Here is a 27441-nt window from a genome sequence, read left to right on the forward strand (position 1 = left end):
TTTTCACTCTCCTCTTTCACTTTCATCAAGAGGCTTTTTAGTTCCTCTTCACTTTCTGCCATAAGGGTGGTGTCATCTGCATATCTGAGGTTATTGATATTTCTCCCAGCAATCTTGATTCCAGCTTGTGCTTCTTCCAGCCCAGTGTTTCTCATGATGTATTCTGCATAGAAGTTAAATAAGCAGGCTGACAATATACAGCCTTGATGTACTCCTTTTGCTATTTGGAACCAGTCTGTTGTTCCATGTCCAGTTCTAACTGTTGCTTCCTGACCTGCATATAGGTTTCTCAAGAGGCAGGTCATGTGGTCTGGTATTCCCATCTCTTTCAGAATTTTCCACAGTTTCTTGTGATCCACACAGTTAAAGGCTTTGGCATAGTCAATAAAGCATAGATGTTTTTGTGGAACTCTCTTTCATTTTCCATGATGTTGGCAATTTGATCTCTGGTTCCTCTGCCTTTTCTAAAACCAGCTTGAACATCTGGAAGTTCACGATTCACATATTGCTAAAGCCTGGCTTGGAGAATTTTGAGCATTACTTTACTAGCGTGTGAGATGAGTGCAATTGTGCAGTAGTTTGAGCATTCTTTGGCATTGCTTTTCTTTGGGATTGGAATGAACACTGAAATCATATTGATTATATTCTTTGCAGCCAAAGATGGAGAAGCTCTATACAGTCAGCAAAAACAAGACCAGGAGCTGACTGTGGCTCAGATCATGAACTCCTTATTGCCAAATTCAGACTTAAATTGAAGAAAGTAGGGAAAACCACTAGACCATTCAGGTATTACCTAAATCAAATCCCTTGTGATTATACAGTGGAAGTGAGAAATAGATTTAAGGGACTAGATCTGATAGACAGAGTGCCTGATGAACTATGGAATGAGGTTCATGACATTGTACAGGAGACAGGGATCAAGACCATCCCCATGGAAAAGAAATGCAAAAAAGCAAACTGCCTGTCTGGGGAGGCCTTACAAATAGCTGTGAAAAGAAGAGAAGCGAAAAGCAAAGGAGAAAAGGAAAGATATAAGCATCTGAATGCAGAGTTCCAAAGAATAGCAAGGAGAGATAAGAAAGCCTTCCTCAGTGATCAATGCAAAGAAATAGAAGAAAAAAACAGAATGGGAAAGACTAGAGATCTCTTCAAGAAAATTAGAGATACCAAGGGAACATTTCATGCAAAGATGGGCTCAATAAAGGACAGAAATGGTATGGACCTAACAGAAGCAGAAGATATTAAGAAGAGGTGGCAAGAATACACAGAAGAACTGTACAAAAAATCTTCCTGACCCAGATCACAATGGTGTGATCACTCACCTAGAGCCAGACATACTGGAATGTGAAGTCAAGTGGGCCTTAGAAAGCATCACTACCAACAAAGCTAGTGGAGGTGATGGAATATCAGTTCAGCTATTTCAGGAAAGTGCTTAGTAGTATAGAATTAGGGGGAATTTGATGGTCAAAGTCGCAAACTAAAATTGGAGCAAAAAGGTTTTCACTCATAGTCCTAGAGGTACCTGCTACTATCAATTTCTAAGCCTTTTTAGGGGGAATGTAAATTGGTACAGCCACTGTGGAGAACAGTATGGAGGTTCCTTAAAAAACTAAAATAGAACTACCACATGACCCAGCAGTCCCACTACAGAGAAAAACTAAATACTAATTTAAAAAGACACATGCACCCCAGTGTTCATTGCAGCACTACTTACAATGGCCAGGGCATGGAGACAACCTAAATGTCTGTCAACAGAGGAATGGATAAAGACGATGTGGTACATACACACATGAAATGCTACTCTACCATAAAAAGGAACAAAATTGGGTCATTTGTAGAGATGTGGATGGACCTAGAGACTGTCATTCTTTGTTAAAATGGTATATATGCCCTCAAGCCTATCCACTCCTCTGGGTTTTTACTTACATATAAAGACCTCCATGTACACATAAAAATATCAACATCAAATAGAATTTGTATGCTTTGCTCCTATTACTCTCTTGTATGTTTAATTCTCAGGCCCAGAAATATAGAAAAAAGTCTTTCTATATTTCTGTATAGAAAAGGTCTTTCCTGCCATATGTTAGTTTATCTTTTTCTTGTTGACTTGCAGGCATTCTTTATATTTGCCTTAAATTTTTTTCTGTTACACAAGTTAATGAATATTTTAAAATTTCTCTTTTTATATATATCTGAGTTATATCTGAGTTATAAGACATTTTAAATTCTAATATAGTTTTATCTTGTGTTTATATAAAGAGAAGATCTTCCCTATTCTAATGGCTTAAACACAATTAATTTTCTTTCAATGCATATATGATTCTGCTTTAGATGTTAAATCCACCTGGAATTTATGATGATGAATTTATCTTTATGATCAACATTTTTATGATGATGTTGATTTTTTTCCCACATCAACTGAAATATATATTTAATAGTGCATCTTTTATCCATTTATTTGAAAGGCCATATTTATGAACTAGTAAGGCTTCTATCTGCTTTGACCCAGGTGCTTCATTTGTTCTGGGGCTATTGGTAATTCTCCTTCGCTATTCCTCAGTAGCATGTCGGACACCTTCAGACCTGGAGGACTCATCTTTCGGTGTCACATCTTTTTCATCTTTTATACAGTTCATGAGGTTCTCATGGCAAGTATACTGCGGTTTGCCATTCCCTCCTCCAGTGGATCACGTTTTGTCAGAACTCTCTGCTGTGACCCATCCGTCTCTGGTGGCCCTTCACGGCACGGCTCATAGCTTCACTGAGTTACACCTTGTTACTCAGTTACACCATGTAACTGAGTTACATGATGAAGTTACCCCTTCATCATGACAAGGCAGCTGGGAAAGATTAAGGGTAAAAGGAGAAGAAGGCATCAGAGGATAAGATGGCTGGATGGCATCATGGATGCAATGAACATGAACTTGGGCAAACTTTTGGAGATAGTGAAGGGCAGGGAGGCCTGGGGTGCTGCAGTCCATGGGTCACAAAGAGTCAGACATGACTGGGTGACTGAACAACAACAAGGTTAAATAGGTATTATTCAGTTTCTAGGTTCTAATATTCTTGCCCAGGGATTTGACATCTTCTTTATTTCAAGTTTTTCCAAAATGCTTTATACAGAAAATAACCTTGCAAGACATTAAATTGAAATTTGCTAACATTTATAAAAAATACCAACCATAGATTGAAATAAAATGTTCACTTTAATCGTTATCACACAAATGTTTAGTTACAGTTATCTGAAAATTATAAGAGAACAATTTGTGCATGTCACATTCATGTTACTATCCATATAAGAACAACTACACATAATCATTTATTCAACTACATCAGGATAACACACAAGGTTTTGTTTGCTCTAGACTTCTCCGTTAAAAAGAAACACCAAATAAGGAAACTGAATTTCCAAAAATTAAGTTATTAACAAAATAAATAATAAAAATTATTTCTAAATGTCTTATATTTTGACAACTTTGAGTTATACTTACATACTATTATTTCTCCAAACCAAAAATTACAACAAGGGTCACTGTCAGGGTGAAAATACATATTTTTAAAGTTTTTTTAAAATACGCTATTAAGCTTTAACATGACTTGATTTATTCTTGGCACATGTGGCATTTTGAAAAGTAAAAATACACTTTGCCAATTTTACATTATTGTGCAGGTATAAGAGAAAGAGCACAGTTTGGGAGGCAGAGAGACCTGTGTTCAGTTACCAGCTTTGTTCCCAAGTTGTGTTGTTAGGCTGGTCAATTACTTCTTGGCACTGGGGCCAGGATTAAATTAAATAATGCCTATTTTAAAATGCATAGCATGGGCACTGAATGAATGATACCTCCTTTCCCTAATTTACTCACATTGAAGCAAAAGCAAAATATCACAGTTGTATGTTCTGGTACAATTTGAAAAATCTAGGAAAAAAATGGGAAATTTAAAAATAAAATCAGTGTATTTTGAAAAATTGCACTTTTAAGAAATAAGGAAAGCTTTCATCAGGTTTAAATATTTCCCAATAAAACAGTGCCTACTATACCCTGATTTAAAAAAAAAAAAGTCCTAAAATATGATAAAATGATCAATGATTAAGGACTTTTGGTTTTCTTTTGTGCTATTGATATAAAAATAATGGCTATATTTAAGGCTCATTAAGTGATAGTCTGTAGTTGCCCTGAACCAAATCTGTAGTCTTGAAGTTGCACTATTAAAACAGACCTACTGCCTTGAATGACTATCACAGAGAAATTCCCATAATATTCTTCATTTCAACAACCATGTCCTCCTTACTGATTTTAAGTAAGGGATCATTTGGTGGCATGTGGCCATATACCTTGTCTGTCTTAAAGATGATTCTTATACACATAATCACTTTTTCATGCTAAATGTCTGGTGCTTAGAAGATCTAAGGCTCCTGAAAACTAAATCGTCACAAGGGAATAGCCTACTCTGGACAGCAACGCTTCCATCCCTATTCTTAGCACCGAAGATGCAGAAACAACCCTATTCTTATTTTCTATCCTCACCACCTAATAAATCATCTTTCCAAAGCTGACTGAAAATCTCCTCCTCCAGGACACTTTCCCTAACCAAACTTCACACTCCTCCATTTATGTCCCTGACACTCGTGTGTAATTTGTATAAACTTCAACCTGCATATACTTCTATTCATGTTTTGTCTTCTACTTCCAGCTAGGATACAGTCTCTGACTTTGTAAGCTTCCACAGTGTTTAGCACAATGAATGCATGTATGTATGTGACTGTGCGTATGTACGTGGGGTGTGTATGTGTATGTGTGTGCTGAATGAATAAAAGACTAAGAACCTGAGTGGGGTGTAGGGTAGGAAAAGTTTCATAATTTTTCAGAAATCAAAATTGCTGGACCTTCCTAATACTAAAATTTCTGATTTCCAAAGCTATCTGAGTTTGGTTTTATATGTCAATAATAAAAAGGCAGTGAAAAAAATGTTTAAAAAAACCTTTATGAAATATTCCAAAGGTTTTTTAATAAGTTACTAAAAGCACCAAACCAAAACATCTTACTAAATAGTGGGATAATCTTTCCTATAATTTTATAAATGGAAATTTCTTTTCATTCAAGACAAAGAATACTGAACAGGAATAGGTGTTGTGAATCAGGATAAAAAAGGCAATTCATTCTAAGTCAGTATCTAACACACATTTTGCAATTAATCTGAAAAGCCTTCTGTGGTACATATGTATGCTTTGTTAAGAAAAAGAATGGTTTATTTTAGGATGTTGTCTGGTACTATAAAATAAGATACATATACTGAAGCTGCTATTTAACAAGGAAATTTTTGTTTATAATAGCTGTTACTATTAAAATAGGATATATTTTAAAAATTATTCTTAATGTGTATATTTTCAAATTTGCCTGACAGTGTCCTTTTGAAAAATCTGACAATTTGTAGTTAGATTACAGACATTTGAACTTTGTTTCTACAATTCAAAATATTACACTTACATAATAACAAAAAATAATATATTGTAGCTTTTTACTGAAGCACTCTGCAATTAATATTTAAAGCTTTTCCATAAAATAAAATTCACTGTACTTTTTGTAAGTAAAATTACACAACACATAATGTACACTATACTTACATTAAGAACAAATAAAATGAAGCATAAAAATCCTGTACCATAACAATGGATTGTTTTAGCTGTCATTCTAAATGTTAGCTTATTTGTTATGTTTTGAGTTTTTAATCTTAAACCCAAGAACCTTTATTTTGAAATAATATACTAAAAATATCAAGTCTGGAGTTTAAAACTCTCTTATGCTCTTTTTTTCTAGATCATCTAGGAAATAAGAGAAATGAGACAGAGAGATAATTCTATTACTGCAAAATGCCTCCTTGCTTCCCCATATACCTCTATATCATTTCTAGAGCAAATGATACAGGAAAATGGCAGATTACAACTTTGGCAAATTATAAGCTCATTTAAGTGGTTTCTTATTTGGAAAAAAGAAAAACTAAGAAGTTCCTTTTTTGGCTTATTCATTCTCAATCTTTTTTTTCTCTAATATATAACAGTGCTATAAAAGCACTTCTTAAAATGCTTACTGTTTAAACAACACAAAATGAACTGGAATAATTTATAGAATTAATCAAAGTAGATACTAGGGTGAGGTCCTAGAATTTGTTACACGTAGGGCTAAACTTGCAAGAGATCGCATGGCAAAAGTAGAGACTTTATGGCATATCCCAGCTTTTGAAATATAGTTAGAAGCCAATCGAAAAAGCCTTTCAGCACCAAAGGTATTGAAGTGCCCAGGAAGTACTTTCTCTACCAGACCTCTGTCGACTAATTCTATCAGACGTTCACAGGTTCCAACATAGTCACTTATCCTGCTGTATGGGAGCCAATCAATTAGTGATCCATCATACACGACGTCTCCACTGAAGAGAATCTTTCGGTCTTTGTCATGCAAGCAAATACTGCCCCTAGAATGACCCGGCATGTGCATAACAGTGAGCTGTCTGTCACCAAGGTTGATCACATCCCCTAAAAATGAAAACAGAATTTACAGATAAACATGTTAGATATTTGACTTCAGTCACTTCAAGAAGAGCAGAACACAACAGTTTCAAAGATGTTGGGAAGATGATATTTATTTTACTTTTATTGTAAAAGTAGGCTAGTAATAAAAGATAATTTAAAATAAGTTGCCTACATTTCATTTCTGTTGTTTATTAGACCAGTGTTTGCCAAAGTAAACAGTGGAACACAATTTCTGCTGGTTGTTACAATACATAAAAGAAAAGATTCAGTGGTCAAATAATTTGGAAAACTCTTCCTTCAATGAAAATTAAGCAGCTTTCTTTTCTGCAAGTTATGCTAACGTACATTTAATATGCTAATGTACATTGTGGATATACACAAGTGAAATATGGCTGTATAGTTTCACAAATTTATTTGACAAAAAAATTCATTTTCAAAACATCCATTATACTAATATCCTGGTGACACAATTCAATAATGATGCTCTAGTGAAGGGTATGGTATTTTTACCCTTTGTTTTATCACTCTGTGGAAATTAAGGTCTGAGGAATCAGTACAAATGATGATGCTCTGGCTACTGCTATTGCTGTAATAAACTTCTTAGTCTCGGACCCAGGAACTTCAACTCTTCCATCAGAATCCACTAAATCGTCGCACCTAACTTACTAACCTACAAATAGGGTAAAATCTCAAACTCCCCCCAGTTATTTGACAGTGGGGACGAAACTGAGCTATATGAATACAAAATTGCTCTTTCACTGGATTTAAACCAGTACAAACTTAGGTAAATCATAATAAAAGATTCATATTGCTATCTCTAGTGAAAACATAAACATATACAAAAAAGAATCAAAGAAAACTAGCTAAAACTAATAGTGAAATTAAAACGGCATAATAATCAGGAATACGTCAAGGCTGTAAATTGTTACCCTGTTTCTTTAACTTATATGCAGAGTACATTATGAGAAACGCTGGGCTGGAAGAAGCACAAGCTGGAATCAAGACTGCCGGGAGAAATATCAATAACCTCAGATATGCAGATGACACCACCCTTATGGCAGAAAGTGAAGAGGAACTAAAAAGCCTCTTGATGAAAGTGAAAGTGGAGAGTGAAAAAGTGAGCTTAAAGCTCAACATTCAGAAAACGAAGATCATGGCATCCAGTCCCATCACTTCATGGGAAATAGATGGGGAAACAGTGGAAACAGTGTCAGACTTTATCTTTTGGGGCTCCAAAATCACTGCAGATGGTGACTGCAGGCATGAAATTAAAAGACGCTGACTCCTTGGAAGGAAAGTTATGACCAACCTAGATAGCATATTCAAAAGCAGGGACATTACTTTGCCAACAAAGGTCTGTCTAGTCAAGGCTGTGGTTTTTCCAGTGGTCATGTATGGATGTGAGAGTTGGACTGTGAAGAAAGCTGAACACCGAAGAACTGATGCTTTTGAACTGTGGTGTTGGAGAAGACTCTTAAGAGTCCCTTGGCTCTCTCTCCCTCGCGCTGGGGCGCTCTTCTCCTCGTGTCTTTGGATCGACCCTCACGCCTCAAAGATGGATTTTCCTGCTATCTTCTAAATAAAATAGAGCTGTAACACTGAGCTGTAACACTGATTTGTCTAAGAGCTATAACACGGTTTGTCCAAGACCTGAGAGCTGTGATGTGCCGAGGGCTTTAATGTCCATTGCTCCAAATCTTTGTTGTGATGAGACAAAGAACTGAGGAACATACACTCGTGTGACATCTGTGGTGCCGTGACTTGGATTTAACTTGGCTGAAACAATCTCTGTGCGGAAGAGGCCAAGCACAGCAGGAGCCCAACTCAGCGAAGCTCCCGCGCTAGAAGCGGAAGGCAAAGAAAACAAGCGCAGGGGAAGGCCCATCGTGCTGGAAACTGGGACAGGGGAAAACGAACTCAGCAGAAAGTTCACGTGGCCCAGTCTCAGATTCCAGAAGACATCCGGTTAAGAAACCTTGGACCACTGGAAAAAAACCCCGAGAAGGGTTGTCAGAAGATCCTCTGACCAATCCTGAGGAAATCTGGTACACTGATGGAAGCAGCTTTGTCTTGGATGAAAAAAGAAGAGCTGGGTATGCAGTAGTCTCCAATTTTAAGACCATAGAGGCTAAGCCTCTGCCACCAGATCAACAAGCTACAATATGCAGTGCCAGTTCAACAAAGATAAAAAACTACAGCCGACCACGGAAAATATCACACACCCTTAGATGGACACCGCTCTAAGGACTCTGAGGCTTGAAACTAGCAAGAGGGGGAGGCGCAATACGCCTCGCCATCCCAGTTCAGCAGGAAGTAACCAGAAAGACCTCGACGCCTCTATCCCCAAAGAATTGGGCCTCCCATCTCTTGAGGGGGGAATGTTATGTAGAATAGGGTAAAGGAGTCCAAAATGGCGGTGGCTAAAAGACAAGGAAGGGAAAAGCCCGCGAAAAGAGAACAAAGGAAGGTCAAAGGAAGGTCCGAGGACCAGAGTGAAGACTTCAGGTAGAATAAACAGCACTCCTGGCTAAGCCCAATTTGCATAGGGCAGGCGCAGGTGGAGGAAAAAACATATATAAGGAGGAGCCAAAGCACTTTCTCTCCCTCTCTCCCTCCCCCACACACTCCTCCACTCTCTTCTCTTCGAGTCTTTGGGTTGGCATGCCCTCACGCTTCAAGGATGGATTCTCCTGAGATCTTCTAAATCAAATACAGCTGTAACACTGAAAAAAAAAAAGAGTCCCTTGGACTGCAAGGAGATCCAACCAATCCATTCTAAAGGAGATCAGTCCTGGGTGTTCTTTGAAAGGAATGATGCTAAAGCTGAAACTCCAGTACTTCGGCCACCTGATTCGAAGAGTTGACTCATTGGAAAAGACTCTGATGCTGGGAGGGATTGGGGCAGGAGGAAAAGGGGAGGACAGAGGATGAGATGGCTGGATGGCATCATCGACTCGATGGACGAGTTTGAGTGAACTCTGGGAGTTGGTGATGGACAGGGAGGCCTGGCGTGCTGCGATTCATGGGGTCGCAAAGAGTCGGACACGACTGAGCAACTGAACTGAACTAAACTGAACTGAATCAGGAATCACTAAATATAAGAGACAACAGAAGAAAAATAAAGGCATAAACAGGAAATGAGACATACAAAACAAATGACAAAATGGCAGAGCTAAATACAACTGTGTCAGTCATTATATTAAATATGAAAGGGATAAACACCCTAATCAAAAGCAAAGATTGTCAGACATTTAAAAAGCAAGATATGTACTCAGTCTACAAGAGAGGAACTATAAAATCAAAGCGAAAAATAGGATGATAAGTCATACCTAATAAATATGAATGACAAGAACTAGAGTAGTTATATTGTCAGACAAAATGGATTTTTATATAAAGAATATTGGAGCAAGAGAGTTCCAGAAAAGCATCTATTTCTGCTTTATTGACTATGCCAAAGCCTTTGACTGTGTGGATCACAAGAAACTGTGGGAAATTCTGAAAGAGATGGGAATACCAGACCACCCGACCTGCCTCTTGAGAAATTTGTACGCAGGACAGGAAGCAACAGTTAGAACTGGACATGGAACAGACTGGTTCCAAATGGGAAAAGGAGGACGTCAAGGCTGTATATTGTCACCCTGTTTATTTAACTTCTATGCAGAGTACATCATGAGAAACGCTGTACTGGAAGAAACACAAGCTGGAATTAAGATTGCTGGGAGAAATACCAATACCCTCAGATATGCAGATGACACCACCCTTATGGCAGAAAGTGAAGAGGAACTAAAAAGCCTCTTGATGAAAGTGAAAGTGGAGAGTGAAAAAGTGGGCTTAAAGCTCAACATTCAGAAAACGAAGATCATGGCATCTGGTCCCATCACTTCACGGGAAATAGATGAGGAAACAGTAGAAACAGTGTCAGACTTTATTTTTCTGGGCTCCAAAATCACTACAGATGGTGACTGCAGCCATGAAATTAAAAGACGCTGACTCCTTGGAAGGAAAGTTATGACCAACCTAGATAGCATATTCAAAAGCAGAGACATTACTTTGCCAACAAAGGTTCGTCTAGTCAAGGCTGTGGTTTTTCCTGTGGTCATGTATGGATGTGAGAGTTGGACTGTGAAGAAGGCTGAGCGCCGAAGAATTGATGCTTTTGAAGTGTGGTGTTGGAGAAGACTCTTGAGAGTCTCTTGGACTGCAAGGAGATGCAACCAGTCCATTCTGAAGGAGATCAGCCCTGGGATTTCTTTGGAAGGAATGATGCTGAAGCTGAAACTCCAGTACTTTGGCCACCTCATGTGAAGAGTTGACTCATTGGAAAAGACTCTGATGCTAGGAGGGATTGGGGGCAGGAGGAGAAGGGGATGACAGAGGATGAGATGGCTGGATGGCATCACTGACTCGATGGACGTGAGTCTGAGTGAACTCCAGGAGTTGGTGATGGACAGGGAGGCCTGGCATGCTGGGATTCATGGGGTCGAAAAGAGTCGGACACGACTGAGCAACTGATCTGATTTGATTACTAGAGAAAAGAGGTACATTTTATGAGGACAAAATTAGGTCAATACCTAATGAAAAAAAGTCTAAATGTATATGTACCTTAAAAATTCATAAAATAAAAACTGAGAATTAAAATAAGAATAAATAGTTGAACAACTATGCTTAGATATTTGAGTAGTTTGAATAATTCATAATATAAGCAGATAGAAACAGTACGGATGCAGAAGACTTGAACAAAACCACCAGCCAACTTGATCTAGCCGACATATATAAAATAATTCATGCCAAAAGAGCAAAGTACACATTCCTTTCACATGAAAGAGATGCTTTGTTATGTCTGCACACTGAAAACTACAGTAACACTTTAAAGAGAAATTAAAGAGAATGTGAGCAAAAGGAGAAATATGCCATATCCATTGATTGGAAGACTTGAAACTGTTAAGATGGTAATTAAATTCAGTTTTTCCTATAGCTGCACTCTCTAATATGTAATTTATCAGATAATACAAATGTTCTCTATCAACACTAGGCAATATGGTCAGATCAGATCAGTCGCTCAGTCGTGTCTGACTCTTTGCGACCCCATGAACTGCTGCACGCCAGGCCTCCCTGTCCATCACCAACTCCCAGAGTTCACTCAGACTCATGTCCATCGACTCAGTGATGCCATCCAGCCATCGCATCCTCTGTCGTCCCCTTCTCCTCCTGCCCCCAATCCCTCCCAGCATCAGAGTCTTTTCCAATGAGTCAACTCTTCACATGAGGTGGCCAAAGTACTGGAGTTTCAGCTTCAGCATCATTCCTTCCAAAGAAATCCCAGGGCTGATCTCCTTCAGAATGGACTGGTTGCATCTCCTTGCAGTCCAAGAGACTCTCAAGAGTCTTCTCCAACACCACACTTCAAAAGCATCAATTCTTCGGCGCTCAGCCTTCTTCACAGTCCAACTCTCACATCCATACATGACCACAGGAAAAACCACGGCCTTGACTAGACGAACCTTTGTTGGCAAAGTAATGTCTCTGCTTTTGAATATGCTATCTAGGTTGGTCATAACTTTCCTTCCAAGGAGTCAGCGTCTTTTAATTTCATGGCTGCAGTCACCATCTGCAGTGATTTTGGAGCCCAGAAAAATAAAGTCTGACACTGTTTCCACTGTTTCCCCATCTATTTCCCATGAAGTGATGGGACCAGATGCCACGATCTTCGTTTTCTGAATGTTGAGCTTTAAGCCCACTTTTTCACTCTCCACTTTCACTTTCATCAAGAGGCTTTTGAGTTCCTCTTCACTTTCTGCCATAATGGTGGTGTCATCTGCATATCTGAGGGTATTGATATTTCTCCCGGCAATCTTGATTCCAGCTTGTGTTTCTTCCAGTACAGCGTTTCTCATGATGTACTCTGCATAGAAGTTACATAAACAGGGTGACAATATACAGCCTTGACGTCCTCCTTTTCCCATTTGGAACCAGTCTGTTGTTCCATGTCCAGTTCTAACTGGTATTAGGTGGTCTGGTATTCCCACCTCTTTCAGAATTTCCCACAGTTTCTTGTGATCCACGCAGTCAAACGCTTTGGCATAGTCAATAAAGCAGAAATAGATGTTTTTCTGGAACTCTCTCACTCTTTCCATGATCCAGCGGATGTTGGTAATTTGATCTCTGGTTCCTCTGCCTTTTCTAAAACCAGCTTGAACATCAGGAAGTTCACGGTTCACATATTGCTGAAGCCTGGCTTGGAGAATTTTGAGCATTACTTTATTAGCGTGTGAGATGAGTGCAATTGTGTGGTAGTTTGAGCATTTTTTGGCATTGCCTTTCTTTAGGACTGGAATTAAAACTGACCTTTTCCAGTCCTGTGGCCACTGCTGAGGTTTCCAAATTTGCTGGCATATTGAGTGTAGCACTTTCACAGCATCATCTTCAGGATTTGAAAGAGCTCAATTGGAATTCCATCACCTCCACTAGCTTTGTTCATAGTGATGCTTTCTAAGGCCCACTTGACTTACATTCCAGGATGTCTGGCTCTAGGTCAGTGATCACACCATCATGATTATCTGGGTCGTGAAGATCTTTTTTGTACAGTTCTTCTGTGTATTCTTGCCATCTCTTCTTAATATCTTCTGCTTCTGTTAGGTCCATACCATTTCTGTCCTTTATTGAGCCCATCTTTGCATGAAATGTTCCCTTGTTATCTCTGATTTTCTTGAAGAGATCCCTAGTCTTTCCCATTCTGTTGTTTTCCACTATTTCTTTGCATTGATCGCTGAAGAAGGCTTTCTTATCTCTTCTTGCTATTCTTTGGAACTCTGAATTCAGATGCTTATATCTTCCCTTTTCTCCTTTGCTTTTCACTTCTCTTCTTTTCACAGCTATTTGTAAGGCCTCCCAGACAGCCATTTTGCTTTTTTGCGTTTCTTTTCCATGGGGATGGTCTTGATCCCTGTCTCCTGTACAATGTCACGAACCTCATTCCATAGTTCATCAGGCACTCTATTTATCAGATCTAGGCCCTTAAATCTATTTCTCAGTTCCACTGTATAATCATAAGGGATTTGATTTAGGTCATAGCTGAATGGTCTAGTGGTTTTCCCTACTTTCTTCAACTTAAGTCTGAATTTGGCAATAAGGAGTTCATGATCTGAGCCACAGTCAGCTCCTGGTCTTGTTTTTGCTGACTGTATAGAGCTTCTCCATCTTTGGCTGCAAAGAATATAATCAGTCTGATTTCGGTGTTGACCATCTGGTGATGTCCATGTATAGAGTCTTCTCTTGTGTTGTTGGAAGAGGGTGTTTGTTATGACCAGTGCATTTTCTTGGCAAAACTCTATTAGTCTTTGCCCTGCTTCATTCTGTATGCCAAGGCCAAATTTGCCTGTTACTCCAGGTGTTTCTTGACTTCCTACTTTTGCATTCCAGGCCCCTATAGTGAAAAGGACATCTTTTTGGGGTGTTAGTTCTAAAAGGTCTTGTAGGTCTTCATAGAACCGTTCAACTTCAGCTTCTTCAGTGTTTTTGGTTGGGGTATAGACTTGGATTAATGTGATATTGAATGGTTTGCCTTGGAAACGAACAGAGATCATTCAGTTATTTTTGGGATTGTATCCAAGTACTGCATTTCAGACTCTTTTGTTGACCATGATGGCTACTCCATTTCTTTTGAGGGATTCCTGCCCGCAGTAGTAGATATAATGGTCATCTGAGTTAAACTCACCCATTCCAGTCCATTTCAGTTCGCTGATTCCTAGAATGTCAACATTCACTCTTGCCATCTCTTGTTTGATCACTTCCAATTTGCCTTCATTCATGGACCTGACATTCCAGGTTCCTATGCAATACTGCTCTTTACAGCATCAGACCTTGCTTCTATCACCAGTCACATCCACAGCTGGGTATTCTTTTTGCTTTGGCTCCATCCCTTCATTCTTTTTGGAGTTATTTCTCCACTGATCTCCAGTAGCATATTGGGCACGTACTGACCTGGGGAGTTCCTCTTTCAGTATCCTATCATTTTGCCTTTTCATACTGTTCATGGGGTTCTCAAGGCAAGATACTGAAGTGGTTTGCCATTCCCTTCTCCAGTGGGCCACATTCTCTCAGATCTCTCCACCATGACCCGCCCATCTTGGGTTGCCCCATGGGCATGGCTTAGTTTCATTGAGTTAGACAAGGCTGTGGTCCTAGTGTGATTAGATTGACTAGTTTTCTGTGAGTATGGCTTCAGTGTGTTTGCCCTCTGATGCCCTCTTGCAACACCTACCATCTTACTTGGGTTTCTCTTACCTTGGGCGTGGGGTATCTCTTCATGGCTGGCTCCAGCAAAGCGCAGCCATTGCTCCTTACCTTGGACGAGGGGTATCTCCTCACCGCCACCCTTCCTGACCTTCAATGTGGGATAGCTCCTCTAGGCCCTCCGCAATATGGTAGCCACTAGCTATATGTGGCTAATGGCATGAGAAATAAAGCTAGTGTAACTAAGAAGCTAAAACTTTCATTTTAATCAATCTTAACTAATTTAAATTTGCATTAGATAGCTACATGTATTAATAGCTACATTCAGAGAAGAACTATACAAAGAAGATCTTCATGACCCAGATAACCATGATAATGTGATCACTCACATGGAGCCAGACATCCTGGAATGCAAAGTCAAGTGGGCCAGAGGAAGCATCACTACAAACAAAGCTAGTGGAGGTGATGGAATTCTAGCTGAGCTACTTCAAATCCTAAAAGATGATGCAGTGAAACTGCTACGCTCAAAATGCCAGCGAATTTGGAAAACTCAGCAGTGTGCACAGGACTGGAAAAGATCAGTTTTCATTCCAATCCCAAAGAAAGGCAATGCCAAAGAATGCTCAAACTACTGCACAATTGCACTCATCTCACATGCTAGCAAAATAATGCTCAAAATTCTCCAAGTCAGGCTTCAACAATATGTGAATCAAAAACTTCCTGATGTTCAAGCTGGATTTAGAAAAGGCAGAGGAACCAGAGATCAAATTGCCAACACTCGTTGGATCATTGAAAAAGCAACAGAGTTCCAGAAAAACGTCTACTCCTGCTTTACTGACTATGCCAAAGCCTTTGACTGTGTGGATCACAACAAACTGTGGAAAATTCTGAAAGAGATGGGAATACCAGACCACCTGACCTGCCTCCAGGGAAAGCTGTATGCAGGTCAAGAAGCAACAGTTAGAACCGGACGTGGAACAACAGACTGGTTCCAAGTTGGGAAAGGAGTACGTCAAGGCTGTATATTGTCACCCTGCTTATTTAACTTACATGCAGAGCACATCATGCAGAATGCTGGGTTGGATGAAGCACAAGCTGGAATCAAGATTTCAGAAAGAAATATCAATAACCTCAGACATGCAGATGACACCACCCTCATGGCAGAAAACGAAGAAGAACTAAAGAACCTCTTGATGAAAGTGAAAGAGGAGAGTGAAAAAGTTGGCTTAAAGCTCGACATTCAGAAAATGAAGATCATGGCATCTGGTCCCATCACTTCATAGCAAATAGATAGGGAACAGTGGAAACAGTGGCTTACTTTATTTGTGTGTGTGTGTGTTGGGGGAGGGGTGCTCCAAAATCACTGCAGATGGTGAATGCAGCCATGAAATTAAAAGATGCTTGCTCCTTGGAAGAAAAGCTATGACCAACCTAGACAGCACATTAAAAAGCAGAGACATTACTTTGCCAAAAAAGGTCTGTCTAGTCAAAGCTATGGTTTTTCCAGTGGTCATGTATGGACATGACAGTTGGACTAAAGAAAGCTGAGTGCCGAAGAATTGATGCTTTTGAATGTGGTGTTGGAGAAGATTCTTGAGAGTTCCTTGGACTGCAAGAAGATCCAACCAGTCCATCCTAAAGGAGATCAGTCCTGGGTGTTCATTGGAAGGACTGATGTGAAGGTGATACTCCAATACTTTGGTCACCTGGTGCCAAGAACGGACTCATTGGAAAAGACCCTGATGCTGAAAAAGACTGAAGGGAGGCGAAGGGGATGACAGAAAATAAGATGGTTGGATGTCATCACTGACTCAATGAACATGAGTTTACGTAAGCTCCAGGAGTTGGTGATGGACAGGGAAGTCTGGCATGCTGCAGTCCATGGGGTCGCAAAGAGTCGGACCTGACTGAGCGACTGAATTGAACTGAGCTACATGTGGCTAGTGACACAATGGTAGATGTATAGATTCAAGAATCTCAATCAAAACCTTGACATGTTTTTTTATAAAAACAAAATCTGGCTCTAAAGTTTATATGAAATGCAAATGACCTGGAACAGCCAAAGCTGGAAGACTTAAACAATCCAATTTCAAGAATTAGAATGAAGTTTAAATAATCAGGAGAGTGTTGTGGTGGCTATACGACAGACATAATCGATGAAAGAGACTAGAGTCCAGAAGAAAACATTCACATGTATGGTCAGTGGATTTTTGACAAAGGTTATCAACAAAGATAATCCACTGGGTAAAAGGACAGTCTCTTCAACTAATTGGCCTGGACTACTTTGGAAATCTATATGCAAATAAACAATAAAGCACCTCATAACCTTTCACAATCTTTGCATGAAATGTTCCCTTGGTATCTCTAGTTTTCTTAATGAGGTCTCTAGTCTTTCCCATTGTATTACTTTCCTCTGTTCTGTGCATTGATCACTGAGGAAGGCTTTCTTATCTCTCCTTGCCATTCTTCGGAACTCTGCATTCAAATGGGTCTATCTTTCCTTTTCTCCTTTGCCTTTCACTTCACTTCTTTTCTCAGCTATTCGTAAGGACTTCTCAGATGACCATTTTGCCTTTATGCATTTATTTTTCTTGGGGATGGTCTTGATCATCTTGTGGTGTTGGAGCAGTCTCTTGAGAGTCCCTTGGACTGCAAGGAGATCCAACCAGTCAATCCTAAAGGAGATCAGTTCTGAATATTCATTGGAAGGACTGATGTTGAAGCTGAAACTCCAATAATTTGGCCACCTGATGCAAAGAACTGACTCACTGGAAAAGACCCTGATGCTAGGAAAGACTGAAGGCCGGAGAAGGGGCTGACAGAGAATGAGATGGTTGGATGGCATCACCGACTCTATGGACATAAGTTTCAGTAAGCTCTGGGAGTTGGTGATAGACAGGGAAGCCTGGTGTGCTGCAGTCCATGGTGTTGCAGAGTTGGACATGACTGAGCAACTGAACTGAACCTTCCACAACAGTAACAAAAATTAACTCAAAATGGATCATAATCCTAAATGTGAGAGCTTCCAAAAAAAAGAAAATCTTTGTGATTTTGGGCTTGTCATAGAGCTCTTAGAATAACACAAAAAGCATAAAACATAAGGAAAAATGATTAATTGGACTTCATCCAAGTTAAAAACTTTCTTGCCCAAAACATTAAGGACTTCCCTGGTTGTGCAATGGACAAGAATCTGCCTGCCAAGGCAGGGAAGAGAAGTGTTAGTAGCTCAGTCCTGTCCAGCTCTTTGTGATCCCATGGACTATAGCCTGCCGGCCTCCTCTGTCCATGGGATTCTCCAGGCAAGAATACTGGAGTAGGTAGCCTTTCCCTTCTACAGGGGATCTTCTCAACCCAGGGATTGAATCTGGGTCTCCTGTATTGCAGGCAGATTGTCGACCATCTGAGTAATTCAATTCCTGGTCTGGGAAGATGTCACAGTTTGCACAGCAACTAAGCCTGTGCACCAAAACTACTTCAGGGCCCGCTAGCCGCAACTACTGAGCCTGTGTGCCAAAACTGTGGAAGTCCATGTGGCCTGGAGCCACAGACTGCAACTGCTGAAGCCTGCTCACCTATGCAGGCTAGTCCTCCACAACAAGGCAGCACAATGGGAAGCCCGCGCACCACAACAGAGAGCAGCCCTTGCTCATCGCAAGTAGAGAAAGCTCGTGCACAGCAATGAAGGCCTAGTGCAACCAAAAAAACAAAGACAAAAAAATTTGCTTACTTAAAAAAAAAGAGGATACTATTAAGAAAATGAAAAGACATGACATACACTGGGAGTAAACACTTGCAAAATGTATATCTGATAAAGGACTTGAATTAAGAATATATAAAGAACACTTAGAGCTCAACTAGGAGAAAACAAAATTTCAATTTTTAAAAAAGAGAAAAGATTTTGATAAGATCTTTTGACAAAGAAGATATCTGAATAGCAAATAAGTGCCTGAAAAGATGTTCAACATAATCAGTCATTGAAGTGAAAGTGAAGTTGCTCAGTTGTGTCCAACTCTTTGCGACCCCATGGACTGTAGCCTACCAGGCTTCTCCATCCATGGGATTTTCCAGGCAAGAATACTGGACTGGGTTACCATTTCCTTTTCCAGGGCATCTTCCCGACCCAGGGATCGAACCCGGGTCTCCCACATTGGAGGCAGATGCTTTAACCTCTGAGCCACCAAGGAAGCCCAAATGCAAATTAAAACCTCAATGAAATACCACTACGTACTCACTAGAATGCCTAAAATCAAAAGGACTGACAAAATCGAGTGCTGACAGTGATGTGGAGAAACTGCAACTCATACACTGCACTTGGGAATGTAAAATGGCATAGCACTTTGGAAAACAGCTTGGCACCTTCTTAAACATTTAACACACGTTTACCACGTGTGCGTATGCTGTATGCCACATTCACCACACAACCCAGAAATTCATTTCTAGCTATCTACCTACGAAATAAAAGCATGCATCAACATAAAAACTTACATGTAAACTTTCATGCTGCATTATTCATAACAATTCCAAACTAGAAAGTTCAAATCTCCTTCAACAGGTGAGTATGTAAAATGTGTTCTATTGATAAACGAGTAGTTTCTCAGCAACAGAAGGGAATTATTCATAGATAAAACAACATGGATGAATCTCCAAAAACAGCATGCCAAAGGAAAGAAGACACAAAAGATTGCATGTGATTATGTTTTGTATTAAGTTTTCAGAAAAAGAAAACTATAATGGCAAAAACAGGTCAGTGGGGCCTGGGTGGGAACAGAGGTTGCTCTGGTCTTGTCTCAAATCCCAGTAATTATTAATACAGTAAGATGGAATTCAGTTCAGTTCAGTTCAGTTCAGTCACTCAGTTGTGTCCGACTCTTTTCGACCCCATGAATCACAGCACGCCAGGCCTCCCTGTCCAACACCAACTCCCGGAGTTCACTCAGACTCACGTCCATCGAGTCAGTGATGCCATCCAGCCATCTCATCCTCTGTCGACCCCTCCTCCTCCTGCCCCTAATCCCTCCCAGCATCAGAGTCTTTTCCAATGAGTCAATTCTTCACATGAGGTGGCCAAAGTACTGGAGTTTCAGCTTTAGCATCATTCCTTCCAAAGAAATCCCAGGGCTGATCTCCTTCAGAATGGACTGGTTGCATCTCCTTGCAGTCCAAGGGACTCTCAAGAGTCTTCTCCAACACCACACTTCAAAAGCATCAATTCTTCAGCGCTCAGCCTTCTTCACAGTCCAACTCTCACATCCATACATGACCACAGGAAAAACCATAGCCTTGACTAGATGGACCTTTGTTGGCAAAGTAATGTCTCTGCTTTTGAATATGCTATCTAGGTTGGTCATAACTTTCCTTCCAAGGAGTCAGCGTCTTTTAATTTCATGGCTGCAGTCACCATCTGTAGTGATTTGGGAGCCCAGAAAAATAAAGTCTGACACTGTTTCTACTGTTTCCCCATCTATTTCCCATGAAGTGATGGGACCAGATGCCATGATCTTCGTTTTCTGAATGTTGAGCTTTAAGCCCACTTTTTCTCTCCACTTTCACTTTCATCAAGAGGCTTTTTAGTTCCTCTTCACTTTCTGCCATAACGGTGGTGTCATCTGCATATCTGAGGTTATTGATATTTCTCCCAGCAATCTTGATTCCAGCTTAATTAGGTACTCTCAAATTTCCCCACATTCCAGTCATAAGGAGCCAGACTCCTTCACAGGGTAATTGTTTCAGATTTAAGGTGCTTCTGGGGATCAAAAACCACTGCCATTTCCTATATGATTGATAAGTAAGGTAAAGGATATTATAGGTAAGTTGATTTAATAATAGAACTGTTGCAGACAGTTTAATAAATGTACAGAATGAAGAAGAATGAGGGAAGTTTGATGCTAAAAATGAAGCTGTAGAGAATTACCAATGGAGGGATAGAGTCTTATGGATTTTTGATATTCAAGGCCAGGTGATATTCAAAATACTTAGCAGTAGATAAGACATAAGCACCCACGTATCAAAATGGACACCAATTGTAAACAATTGATAAGGCCACAGTGATGGAATATTATTAATATTAGGTCTGCCATTACCATATGGCTTTATAAATACCTCCCCTATGCTTATAATGCTAACACATATAATTTCATCAAGACCTCTCTTACAAGAACCACAATTGTCTATGAAATATATAAATATCATATATAAATTTATGTAAAAAATATATATATATATCACATACTATCTATCCTTTCAAGCCTTCACCCTAACCCAGTTGTCACCACATTCCAACTACACTAGACTTTTCTTGGTTTCTCAAATATCCTTTCCCATCTTGGCATTCCCCATTTTTAATTTTCATTTCACTTTGAATTAAAGAACTAAATTACATATTTCAAATAAAACATTTCAGGAGGGCTTAAAATGCCAGAAAACATTCTTTGCCCCATTCTGGCTCTATCTCTAATCCTGCTCCCAATAGGCAACCACTGTTAACACTTTTAGCAACTTCTTCCGGTAGTTGCCTCTACTAGATATGTTGTTTGTTGTTCAACCTCTCAGTCGTATCCAACTCTTTGCGACTCCATGGACTACAGCACGCCAGGCTTTTCTGTCCTTCACTTTCTCCCAGAGTTTGCTCAAATTCATGTCCATTCAGTCAGTGATGCATCCAACCATCTCATCCTCTGTCGTCCGCTTCTCCTCCTGCCTTCAATCTTTCCCAGGATCAGGGTCTTTTCCCATGAATCGGCTCTTCACAGCAGGTGGTCAAAGTATTGGAGCCAAAGTATTATTTACAGATGACTACTGGGTATAATCATCTGTAAATAATGTTTATAGCTCATACTCTACTGATTTCATTCATGTATTATCATTTCTTGGTTTTTAATTTTAGATGTTATCCACTGACTTCCACTATGAAACGTAAGGACTTTTAGTAGCTCTTTTTACTCCTCTCTACCACCATCATGACACATGTATACATTTCTCATCCTCCCACCCCTCGAAAGAATAATGATTCAACTGCTTAGATCTGGAATCCTCTATGCTTGAGGTTCTATCGTTGTCAGTGTCATCCTTTGCCATCATCCTGAGGCTTCAACTTTGGCGAGCTACAGTCCAGGGGTCGCTAAGAGTCGGACATGACTGAGCGACTTCACTTTCACTTTCCTGCATTGGAGAAGGAAATGGCAACCCACTCCAGTGTTCTTGTCCGGAGAATCCCAGGGACGGAGGAACCTGGTGGGCTGCCGTCTATGGCGTCCCACAGAGTCGGACACGACTGAATCGACTTAGCAGCAGCAGCAGCAGCAGATCTTCTATTTCCTATATTCCATGTCTTCCTCTTGGTTTATTCCCTTATTTTGAAGGGAGTTAGGGTGAAGTTTCTCAGTCGTGTCTGACTTTGCAACCCTATGGACTGTTGCCCCCCAGACTCCTGAGGCCATGCGATTTTCCAGGCAATAATACTGGAGTGGGTTGCCATTTCCTTCTCCAGGGAATCTTCCCAACTCAGGGACTGAACTCAGGTCTCCTGCATTGCAGGCAGACTCTCTCTGAGCCACCAGGAACTATAAAATGTATCTTAGTGGCTTCCTAAGTAACAGCATGTGGGAAATAATTTTTTGAAAGCTTGACTGATACTGGAATGGATGTCAGAATTCTAAGTTGGAAATTGGTTTTATTCAAATAAGTCCCAGCTCTTCTTTTCTAGCTCTAAAGCCATTATGATTGGTATAGATGACCTTTTTTGTTTAAATTTGGAAGTCTGTAGACTCTTTGATCCCAGCATTCTGAAATTTTATAATAATGGGCCATGGGTTGAATATGTTTTCATCTATGGGTTCTTTCAATCTGGAAATGTACATCCCTTAATCATGGGATATTTTCTCTACTATTCTTTTTCTCTACTTCCTCTATTTGCTTTATCTGTGCTCTTATTATTCTAATGTCAGATTTTTCACACTCGTTCTTTACTAGTTTTCTCCTAGTTTTTCATTTTGCCTATCTGCTGCTTTTCTAAGTTTTCAACTTCATCTTCCAGACCTTGCACTAAATAATTTCTGACATTTTAAATTCCAATGGTTCTTTTAGGAGTGTGAATATGGTTCTGCCTGTTGCTTATTTTTATGGCATCCTATTGTCTCTCAGGTATCTTGAATGCAATAGTTTCTGTTATCCCCTGATGATATTAATGATTGTCTGCTCTTCTCAAGTCACTTTATGTTCTTTTAGTATTTTACTTCATGTGAGACGATTTTCTCAGATGTTTTTTCATAATGCTTGATTACCTGTTTAAGAGTTGGAGGATAGTGAAAAAGCTGTTTGAAGCACATGCATGACACCTGGTGATGCAGACTTCACTGTAGAAAGTCCAAGCCAAGAATTACCTACGAATCAGCATCTTAATCTTTACCCCAGGGCTGGGCAGATTTCCAGATAAGATTCTTCTAATTTCCTACCTGGAGGCATAGCGGCTAAAGGCCTGGCTCTTATTCTTTTGGGAAACTAGTAAAGAACATATATATTATCTATCTATTATTTTTCTGTATTTTTATATACATTCCCATACACTTATCCCTCCTCTTTTCCATCTGAAGCCTTGAGCTCATTAGTACTTGGCATCCCTCAATCAAGAAACCCTTTTGCTTCATTCTCCCCAGAGAACCAACTAACTCTAGGGAGAGGTGCATTCACTTAGGGAGAAGAATTCCAGAGTTTTAACAGCTTCTTTAGTGACTTTCCATCAATTCTACTTATTTTAGTTTTCTTCCTTTTGCCCCTGCTAAGGTACTGGCTACTGCTAATTCTGAGCCTATTAATCTCCTGTAGAACAAAGTGGACTGGCTCTCAATTTTCTATTGCTGGCATAGGATAAAACTGCTAAGTCAGTCACCACAGGATTGGCAAGATCCCCTGGAGAAGGAAATGGCAACCTGCTCCAGTATTCCTGCCTGGGAAATCCCACGGACAGAGGAGCCTGGCGGGCTACGGTCCATGGGGTTGCAAAGAGTTGGACACGACTTTGCAACTAAACAACAACAACAATGCAAAACAGAACCTCAGTCAATGTGGATTTATACATAAAACAGACAAACCACGGTCCATTTGCTGCAGTCTTAGTGAGATTTTGAGAGGGAGTCAAATTAAATGTGTTCGTTCAACCTGCTGCCTCTCTGTAATCTTCTTTGTTTTTAATCTCCCCAAACGATCTAAGTTTACCTAAAACTACTCTTATACTGTCTTGATGACTCTGGGAAAATCATTTAAACATGTATAACAGGAGCCAAAATGCCTGCCTCTTGTGAAAAACAGACAGAATGATGTGTGCCCATTCATGAAGAACGTGCTGTGTCTATCTAGGGTTTATTGCTGTCTTCTTATAGGAAGATATGGTTTCACTATTAGTAGGGTGAGTAGGTTTTTTCATCAAAAATGATGCAGTGGATGATGACCTCACCTTGTCCTCCTCATCCCGCATATGCAAGTCAGCTTTTGGGTTAGTGATACAGTGCACAGACCCATGCTTCTCCATGATGGGTGATCACCAATACACTAAATGAAACGTATGTAGTAAGCTAGTGAATCCAGCCTCCTCATTTTCTAACTGAAACAATGAAGACTATGCTGTTAGGAATGTGCTGTTCACATGTGTGCGTAATTGTATACGAATTTTTTTTGTATATGATTTTTATATAAATATTTTATATCTCTTTCCAGGCAGCTGGATTATGATAATATTAAATTAGCAGGCCACACCATTCAGAAGAGACAGGAAATTAATATTCCTGAGAGAAGAGGATATTGGATTCTACTTGAGAGGGTGAGACATCCAGCTCCTAATGAAAAACAACTTTAATTTAACACAGTAGTATCACCTTCCAAGTGTTTAGTAAATATTAAGCTTTCTTTTCACACTTTCAAAGGCTTAAAGCACCACACAGGTAGGTTGCATGTCCCCTGCAACTCCAAAAGCCTCTAATTCTAGCACTGACTGGGATTTAAGAAATCTGATTTCTAGTCCAGGCTCTTTCCCTAACAGGCTATGTGATTTCAGGCATAATATTCAAGCCTGTGTGGACTTTTCATCTATAAAACAATATTTCTTATCATTCTTTCATCATTGATTTCCTGACACAGGAGCCAAAGTAAATAAATCAAAGGTCATTTATTCTTTTAAACAACTTAAACATACTTTAAATACTGATGCAAAACTTCTCTTTTTTTGGGGGGGGGGTCTGAGTTAATTTAGTCTGAATACCCATAAATTGTATGGAAATCCTACTTCTAAAGTATTAATTTCAAAGAAATATAGTAATTAAGAGCACATTTAATGTAAATTTAAATTTAGTTTTCTTTCACCTCAAAGTGTCAGGTAATGTAAGGCTTCCATCTAAACCACTTTTTTTTAATCTTCAGATTAAAAATTTTAATGAACAGACTTTTTAAAGTGGTAAGGTACAGAATATTGCTATTTTTATATGTCAAGTGATCAAGATCTCATCTGTTAAGATAAACTCATTTTCGGAAAGTACTTCATTATTTGTCATATTGGTTGGTCATAAAGTGAGCCTTACTGTACTGCAGCAACTGGATTTTTTTTTTTTTTTTTTTTTTGCTTCAGAACAGTTCAATAAATTAAACTGGCAAATAAAATAGTTTCAAGATAGAAAGGAAAGGGGGTTTCATATCCTATTCAGAATTACCATAAAAATTTATTTTGGGGGTAGGATTAATGTGTGATCTACACGCTTTGATCTACTGTGCCTGGGTTGGAATCCTAGCTTTTGTCTCAAGCTTGCTCTGTGGCCCCTAGGCAAGCCATTTAATTGAAGCCATTTAAGTAGCCTCACTTCAAACGTGTTGGAGGATAAAATGGTATCAACGGTAGCATTCTATATCATATATGAAACGAGTCGCCAGTCCAGGTTGGATGCACGATACTGGATGCTTGGGGCTGGTGCACCCAGAGGGATGGTACGACCCAGAGGGATGGACGACCCAGATAGGAGGGAGGAGAGAGGAGGGTTCAGGATGGGGAACACGTGTATACCTGTGGCGGATTCATTTTGATATATGGCAAAACCAATACAATATTGTAAAGTTAAAAAATTAAATTAAATTTAAAAATACCTTGAAAAAAATTAAAAAAATAAAAAGAACAAAGAAATTAATACACAAATATCACTGCTGTGACCAACTGACTCAATGGTTTGGCTCAATCATTTAAGTGCCTGTGTGGGGTTGGAAGGGTTGGAACCCTACACTATTTTATTCTATTAATTTCTTTCTGAATCCCATTCTGTTTTTCGCAGAGCCAAAGAGGCCCAAGGTTATCTATGCATTAGTCCACATACTTCACCATTATGGGAACAGCTTCCTTATTAATCTTTCTCAGGCCTGGCTTTCAGCCAGAACAGAGATTTGTCATAACGTTAAGACTCAGGCACATTCTACTTCGTACGTTCACTATCAAGCTTTTTCTCTTGTGAGGCAGCATCAGGAGCAGAAACCTATCTGGAAGCTAAAAATGCGTGAGCAGATTAGAATCGCTGCTCTGCAATGGCCTTCTAAGCCTACAGGTGGGCACTGTCCGTACTGAGCCAATGGAGTGAGCTGTTCTCAAAAAGCACAGAGCCAACGACACGCACTCTCTCCACCAAGTGTCATTCCTTAGAAGTCTCTTCGCTAGAAAAGTGCTTGCAAATGACGGACATGTCTGAGGGGGAAAGAATGGGAATCCTAGTGACCAGTCTCTAGTGGTGTTACTGCACACCGTAGACCTTCCAGAGAAAACTGACTAGGGGGTGGGGCTGGCTTTCAGTCGAGTACGCGGCGTCAGAGCTGGTCTCCTGCAGGAAAGGTTGCAATGGCCTTCCAGCGACTCGATGGTGGAGTGAGTGGGCTTTTTGGCCCCCAGGGAGAGAGGGAGGGAGAAAGTGAAGCAAGTGTTTCTGCGATATGACAAAACAAACCAACCTCCCCACCGCACTCCCTCAACCTCACAGCCAAGCAGGTCTGCATCAAGCATCTCTCGGAACCGTCTCTCCCCCAATCCCTTCCCTTAAATGAGACAGAAAGAGCCCGAGAAGGGGGCGGGGGGTGAGCATTACCGTCCTGCAGGACGAGGGTGGGCTGCACCGCCTGCACTCGGAACTGCCTGGCCCTCCAGCCCGGGCTCGGCGCCCGCACCACCTCGCTGTCGGACAGCCAGGTCACGGTCTCGAAGTTGTCCCCGCGGGCCAGCGCCTCGGCCTCGGCGTGGTGCACCGCCACCCGGTCGAACTGGTAGAGGCCGCCCGAGTGGTCGAAGTGCACGTGGGTAGCCACGGCCAGCAGCGGCCGGCACGCCGCGTCGTCTCTGGCCGCGCGGTCCCGCAGGAGGCCGGAGGAGTACAGGTACTCAGGGAGGCTACGCAGCCCCAGGCCGGTGTCGATCACCACGTCCTGCTCGGAGCCCCGCACCAGCCAGATGTTGGCGCGGTTGCCCGACTCGTAGAAGCGTTCCTGAATCCAGAAAATGCCGTCGCCCAGGGACTTGTGGGCGTACCACTCGAGCGCCGACATGCTGCGCGGGGTATGGCGGCCCAAGCCGAGAGGGGGTTTGTGTGCGCGCGCGCGCGTGTGTGTATGTGTGCCTTCCCGCGGGCGGTCTGGACTCGGGCGCTGCGGCGGTGTAGAGCCGTCTGCCCGCA

General features: G+C 40.6%; 2 protein-coding genes across 4 annotated transcripts in view; one reads left to right on the top strand and one right to left on the bottom strand.

Annotated features, from left to right (window-relative positions):
* Window positions 1-3187: 3187 nt before the first annotated feature.
* MBLAC2 (metallo-beta-lactamase domain containing 2) lies at window positions 3188-27313 on the bottom strand. Its single transcript, XM_019965418.2, has 2 exons — window positions 26860-27313; window positions 3188-6529 (listed from the first exon to the last, which is right to left on the bottom strand). Exons 1-2 carry the CDS (start codon window positions 27311-27313, stop codon window positions 6144-6146), a joined length of 840 nt encoding a protein of 279 aa, XP_019820977.1. The 3' UTR covers window positions 3188-6143.
* Window positions 27199-27441, top strand: part of POLR3G (RNA polymerase III subunit G) — a 44928-nt gene continuing 44685 nt past the window's right edge. For 2 of the 3 annotated variants that reach the window (XM_070794030.1, XM_019965420.2), the window contains exon 1: window positions 27203-27323. In XM_070794030.1, the coding sequence (XP_070650131.1) occupies window positions 27267-27323 (57 nt within the window). In that variant the 5' untranslated portion in view covers window positions 27203-27266. Of the gene's footprint in view, window positions 27324-27441 lie in introns of all 3 variants that reach the window. The other variant, XM_019965422.2, reaches the window with a different exon arrangement.

The sequence above is a fragment of the Bos indicus genome, chromosome 7 (assembly GCF_029378745.1).
Source record: "Bos indicus isolate NIAB-ARS_2022 breed Sahiwal x Tharparkar chromosome 7, NIAB-ARS_B.indTharparkar_mat_pri_1.0, whole genome shotgun sequence".
Taxonomy (NCBI): domain Eukaryota; kingdom Metazoa; phylum Chordata; class Mammalia; order Artiodactyla; family Bovidae; genus Bos; species Bos indicus.